At 33.9% G+C, this 7,085-nt stretch overlaps 1 protein-coding gene across 1 annotated transcript; it reads left to right on the forward strand.

Annotated features, from left to right (window-relative positions):
- The first annotated feature begins 1,995 nt into the window (after nt 1-1,995).
- LOC108736975 (whirlin-like) lies at nt 1,996-6,594 on the forward strand. Its single transcript, XM_018469608.1, has 3 exons — nt 1,996-2,004; nt 3,023-3,280; nt 5,317-6,594. Exons 1-3 carry the CDS (start codon nt 1,996-1,998, stop codon nt 5,536-5,538), a joined length of 489 nt encoding a protein of 162 aa, XP_018325110.1. The 3' UTR covers nt 5,539-6,594.
- Nucleotides 6,595-7,085: the final 491 nt, after the last annotated feature.

Raw genomic sequence — 7,085 nt, forward strand, 5'->3', positions numbered from 1 at the left:
TTATTATCATTCAATCCATCTGGCTTTTCGTTTAGCACCCATACCTTGCCTCTATTTGACAACAGTATATTCCAACGCTCGAGCTAATGTGTCGGCAAGAGTCTTTGGTCTGTCCAATCGGAGTCGCTCAGTTCAACCATGAGTAAATTGATAGTCATCTTTTCTAAGGTATCATCAAACGTATTTTGATAAGTGTGGCGAACCAATCGTGCGATATCTGCCTTAAATTCTTAGAAGCTTTCTCCTATCTTTTGACGCGGGTTTTTTATTTACACATGATAAACGGTTGTCATGAGTGTCTTACTTTATCTCATTTCCTACCCGTTTACTAGCTATTGGTGGTCCAGTAATTCCTCCAGTGGTAGGTATTAATTGTATTTGAAATTTCTCCAGCACTAGCACGTAAGGTGAATGCAAGCGTAGCAGAATTTTCTTGTCTTTGTGGCTACCTTGAATTGTTTTAAGAAAGTGGCTTATGATGCCTTTCTGTCGAACTTAGGTAGATAACTAAACATTTGACAGAAGGGCATGCTCCTCCTTCATGTTAATCGATCATGCTATCCCCCTTTTTCAAAGGTTGGTTGTCAATTTTAGGAACTTTTCTTCTAACTTCTCCACTTAATCTGTTTCCTTAAGCTTATGTTCCGTTTCGGGCAGTTTTTCGTCGATTGCCCTGACTTTTTTTTTTGTTTAATTGTTCTTTATTTTCATTTTATTTGTCTTCTAAACCCTTCGAATTTTCATTTTACTCAAGACCTTCCTTGAACCTCCTGGTAGGCTTTCACAAATATTATGTGCTGTACTGTTACGAATAGCATTCGGTTTTGATACAAAAAGTCGATCATAAGCTGGACAGGACGTTTCATTCCCGGTAGACAGTGCTGCTAGATGAGCAAGCCCTCCGACCTACACTGTGGTGTAAAGCGGGATGGTAGAAAGCTCCAGGAAAACCACGAAAAAGCACGCACCAGGGCAGATGCACACAGAATCTAACCGGTGTTCTTCCAAATGCTAAGCAGTAATTTAATCCTGTAGGTACTTATGGAAGTAAGTTGAATACTTCTCTGGTTTTGGATGGTAAATACTAAAAAATTAATGTATAATACCGTTTTGTAATGGCGGTAGATGGTTATTTTTAATTTCTGATTAAAAATTATAAATTAATTTTAAAGCTACTTGACTGGCTTTCGTTACACAGCTGACGAAACCTTTGGCAACATTACGTATTGTCGATAAACAAGATCCTGAAAAGGTTAAAGATTTGTTGTTGTTTCTCATTCTTGGGCGAGAACGCCGATAGAATTAAAGGACTTTGTGCGCTCGCTACGTTCCCCGATGGTAGAAACCACACCTGTTCTCGAAACGTTGGTTAAACATCTCCATCTGTATTCTCACTATTTGAGTTTTTTATGATAGCATGTACAGTACGAATATTTTACTTCCTTTATACATCTCGGTACCATACCTCATTGCGGCACTCTTTTCGGTTCAGTTGCATCCTCACTGTTTTGACGGACATACTTAGAATCATAAGATTACGGAAGTATGTATCTCGTAAAATGTTACGTATTTCTAATAGGTCTATGTGAATTTTTATTCTCCTACCGTAACCTTATGATCCTAAGCATTTTCGTCAAACCAGTAAGGGGATGTTATTGAAGCAATCCGCAAAGATAAGTTATGGTACAGAAATGTATGACGGAATTAAAACATACGGTACATCACGCTTTTCATTGTTTGCTCAGTAAACAGAACGAAAATCATGATAGATAAATAAACGTATTTTTAACTTTGTCACAGTGGCTAGTTACGCTAATCGCATTATGTCCATGTCCCTGAATAAGGGTTTTGTTAATATCAATCAATAATTTACAAATGGTACTTATTGTGATTTTTTCTAGTCTATAAATATCTATGAATTTTAGAATAGATTAAAAATACATTCTTTAAGTTTGAATTTTAAAAAATTAATAATGTATCATAACATAAAACATAATGAGAGAAGTAAGAATGTGAACATAAATTTATTTCAAGCTGTAGAATGTCAAAACTCAAACTTAAATTATATGTTATTCCTAATTCTATATTACAAAAACTCATACACATTTTGGCTCTTAGCATTTTTAGGCTTCTTGAAGACAATTACTGGTCAAATATAGTATATCTAGAACGATTTAATTCAGTGAATATTTTAATAATTGAATAAAATTAGGATGCGTATATGTAGTGTAGCATACAGTGCATGATTTTCTATGAAAATGTTTGTATTTTCTTCTCCTCTTACAGAATTGAATAAAATGAGATAATTAGTAGATACTTTTTGAAAGGTTAAATTGGAAAATAAAATAAAAATAGCAAAACTACATCATATTTTAGAAACTGCAATTTTAAGAAAATTTGAAATTGCAGTAAATTTAATTCAGAAGATTTAAATAAAAAGGAAAGAAAACCCAAAAAAATAAAATTTAGGAAAGGTTCAAACTAGAGATTCACCGTGTAGTGGTTTCGTCAAGTATTTGGGGACCAACATTACCCCTGCGATACGTTTTATCGCGTCATTGAAAGTATCGAATCCTGTAGTGGTACATTATTTTAAATCTGTATCGCCATTAGCAGTTTAATCTGCTAGTACTTAGTACCCACATCATTAAAAATAAAGGTACTTCTGATTTTATTGAATAATTTCCTTTCGTTTCTGCTCAACTGTCTACGTACGCCATTTTTATATGCAAATTAATAAACTACATAATTTAGAAGTATGTAAGAAAAAGAGGTTCACATTAATTAATTAAATTTTGTAGTCTACATTCTAAAGTGTAATAATCCTGCTGAGTATCCCAATACATTCGATTTTCTCAACTGGTTTTCATCTCTATGTCTTGCTTGTTTTGCTTGATTAATATTGTATTATTAATTTTCAAATGCAATATTTTATATATCCACAAAAAGAAACATTTTTCTCCATTTAATTCGCTTTACAATGTTATTATTAATATATCAATCGCCAAATTTTTTTCTTCAGGAATTAGCTCATAAACTGTCGCGTAGTTTTGATATTAAGGATGGACAAAGTGCTGATAGTGAAGATGGTATGAGAAGACATCAGTCCGTTCAAAGGTTAGCCAGGGGTGAAGAAGAAGCCAGAGATAGATCGAACGTAACTCCCGATGAGGAGGGTAATCTTCGAGTTATTGTTAAGAAAACGAAACCCATTCTTGGCATAGCGATCGAAGGTGGAGCAAATACAAAACATCCACTTCCAAGAATAATAAATATTAATGTAAGTAAGTGAATCATGTATTACATGAAAGTAATCGTAACAAAAATGTAAATGTGAAAAAGAGACCATGTTGGATAGAAACTGCGAAGTTGTCAGCCTTGCCGATAGAGGGGTTTAGATCTGAACGGATGCAAGTTCCATACTTGATCTAATCGAATTAGGTTATCTTGAATGTATAACTTGGCATATTTTATATTTATCACGTTAAACGTAATCTATTGATTATCAAAACTTGCGAAACTATACCTTCAATATCAGGGAACGAAATTCTATTACACCTTGTACGGAACTTGCACCTGTCCCAGATCTCAACTCCTCTATCGGCAATACCGACAATCATGAAAGTCGTTTATACCGAAGTTGGTCCTCCCTTCACATTTATGCTTTTTAATATAATGTATCATTTATTTTTGAGAAGTTTCATCTACTCTCCACGCTTAATTCAACGAGGCATTAAACTATGTATATAATATAAGAAGACTAAAAAATTAAATTCATCATCATCGTAAGGTTGTCAATCCTAAGACCGGATGGTCACGTATATTCACTTTTTCCTATCCTGAGTTAATCTTCGCATTTCCCTAAAACTAGAATATGTTTTAACATGGTTTAATCATTTTTTATTTGCAAAGAAAACATTTTTTTCGACTTTAGGAATTTTTTAGAGTATCCCAGACATCGCGGATCCATTTGACAAAAAGGCTAGGTTTCTTAGAATTTTAGTTGTATATGACCATATTTTTTGTTTCCTGTTAGCATTTTCGGAAAATTTAACATTAAGCCGTTCTCTATTGATTAAGCCCTTGTTGTTTCCTGTGTTATATGAACACTGGAAAAACTTTGGCGGTTGTTGTAGAACAAACAAAATAGCTCAAACCCCAACGCCAAAACACGACACTTTAATGTGGAACTGAGTTCACTTCAGTCCCTGAAGAAGGTAACCTTGTTATCGAAAAGTGCTTCGGACATCTACAGTGTCGTATTTTGGCGTTGGGGTTTGAGCTATTTTGTTTGTTTCCTGTGTTACCTTTTGTTTTGGCCACTTTTGCACATTATGATGTGAGTCGTCAGTTAGAATAACACATGGTGCAAGGACAAGTCAATGTTAGATTCTGATACGAATGAGGAAAATTTAACCCAAAGCGAATAAGTCTAAAAAGCGCTATGAATATAGGTAAAAGGATAAAAAACGCAGGCGTCGCTGCGGATCAATTTCAGTATTGTCAATTAAAAAAACAAAAGCTCTTTGGGTGCGCTTCGAATCGGATGCGCACTGACTTATTACGCAGTGACTTGTCGGGTACAACTCGCGGTCATGAGTCCGGTTTTATGCATCCCCGCGCCTCGTGTAGTTTCCATTTCTATTTCTAGTCTTCTATCTGCCATTCCCCCAAAATTTCGGATACAGTATTTACTTATTATTATCTATTAGTAGGAGGTATCGTGACTTATCATTTGATAACCTCGTTTTATAATCGGTAGCGTCAAAATTCTATTCGAAAGTCCAAATATTAGATGATGATAATTATGGACGGACAAAGTCGCTGGCTACTGCCACTGAATTAATAAAGTTGAGTATATAAACTCTTTAATTTTATTTGAAAAGCTCCGTCCTGTATCATTCCGCCCAATGGGTTTCACAGAATATTAAATTTATTCCTACTTTTCCAATTTTCTTTTTAATTTTGTTTCATTTTTGTCTGTGAAGTGACTACAAAAAAAATATATTACAAAATTATGAAAAACGAACAAACTAATTGGTTAATAACGGTATTGCCTTCAGTTTTCTAAAAAATATGTTCTTCTTTTAAAACTTTTGATCGACAACAAAATGACTATTAAAAGTATGATACCTTCAGCATCAGATGTTTTCGAAACCTTCATTATTTTACGAGAGATACCTAATTTTAAAATTATTTTAGCGAAAATGCCAGAGATAATTTAAAAATATTAGATTTTAAAGGATCTTCCGAGATCCTTCAATAATTTAATATCTAATTTACTGCTCAAAAGCTCCATAATTGCTTTTATTAAAGGAGAATGGAGCAGCGTATTGTTCTGGCGGTCTCGAAGTTGGCCAACTCATCCTCCAAGTGGACGGCACCAAAGTGGAAGGACTCCAGCACCAAGACGTTGCTCGACTCATCGCAGAATCGTTTGCGAGGCGGGATCGAGAAGACATCGAATTCCTGGTGGTTGAGGCAAAGAAAAGCAACCTGGAACCCAAGCCTACGGCTTTAATATTCCTCGAAGCTTAACATTTGCTTAGCCTCCCCCCTAGCGATCCACCGGGGCCACTGCCCAGCCTTGAGGACGTCACCGACTGAATTGTTCACTACCACACATATCAAAAAGCAAACCTTTAGGATCTTTCCAAGCACGTTTGCGAAATTATAATTATTGAAAATTATTTCATGAATGTGCTGGAAATGTGATAGTTCCTGTAGATGTTTAGACTGATTCCAACATTCTCCAGCATACTTTTATTTATTCTTTAGAAACCGACCATCGATATTGTACTTACACGACTTTTTTCTTCAAAAGCTTTTGAATTTTAATTTGAAATAGTAAGTAAGTAAAGGAAAGGTAGTCGGTAAAATTAAAGACAACTGTATGTTCAACGAACATGAATAAAAATTCCCATTATAAATAAATAAGTAAATTAATTGAACGGAAACAAAAGCAAATATTTTTGTCATTGTAAGTTTATGTTAATTCATATTTCAAAAACTTTTCACTCAGGCAAAAACTATTGCAATTTTTGCAAACAAATATTTATTAAAATAAAAAGTATGTGAATGCGATTTACGATTGACAAAATTTATTTCAATTTACTTTTTTAAACTAATCCTAAAATCTTATACATTGATACATACAAATCGAAATAAATAAAGATCAGGTTGTTTTACAATCAGTTATACATTGGGAATTAAAAGTCAATTAAACATCATAGACGTTAAAAATTAATTATTATTATCCTTCTCTAAATCCAACGATTCTTTTTTGTCGAATTTTTAGCCTCTAATTTAAGGAATCATTAGATTTACCTATTCTTTGTAATAGTTAGACGAATCAAAGTCAAAATAATAGAAAAAGAACAAGTATCAAATACTTATTATCTAATACCAATGTGAAAATTTATTTTAAATCTTTCCCACTGCAAACTTCCTCAGCTTAATAAGGAAAAATTTGTTGCTGTTGTCACACCCTCGCCGGGAATCGAACCCGTAACCTTTGGCTTTACGCACCAATCCTCTGACCAGCAAGCTACGAGTGGTGACAACAGCAACAACCGCAGTGGTCAGAGCATTGGTCCGGCGAAGGTGTGACAACAGAAACAAATTTTCCCTCATTAACCTGAGGTAGTTTGTAGTGGGAAAGAATTAAAATGAATTTTCACATTGGCATTTGATATTAACCCCTATTAAATGTCAAAGTGTTTCATATATATAGTATTAATTTATTATTTATCGTTTATTAAAATTGTTTTACACGATAGGTATATTAGGAAGAATGTTGGAAACAATTCATAGAGGTTATAATATGCACAAAAACCATTTGGAAAACCTTATACACCCATTATTCTTGTTGTGTACAGTGTTAGATGAATTATAATGAGCTTTACATGTGAAAATGGTTGCTTGCATATTATAAATATTATAAAGGATAAGACTGTCAACCGACATCGATTGGCAGTTTATCGCTGTAATAAATAAAATCAATAATATAATCGGTGACACCAAATAGCGCTTTCTAGAGGGAGAGGCACAACTAGTTGAATAAACTAAAGCAATTTGTATATAGC

The sequence above is a fragment of the Agrilus planipennis genome, unplaced genomic scaffold (assembly GCF_000699045.2).
Source record: "Agrilus planipennis isolate EAB-ADULT unplaced genomic scaffold, Apla_2.0 scaffold145, whole genome shotgun sequence".
NCBI classification, from domain to species: domain Eukaryota; kingdom Metazoa; phylum Arthropoda; class Insecta; order Coleoptera; family Buprestidae; genus Agrilus; species Agrilus planipennis.

Excerpts from the sequence above, each read along its gene's own strand:
- LOC108736975 (XM_018469608.1), top strand. Across the intron at positions 3,281-5,316 it reads CAAGAATAATAAATATTAAT|GAGAATGGAGCAGCGTATTG; the intron begins GTAAGTAAGTGA and ends CTTTTATTAAAG.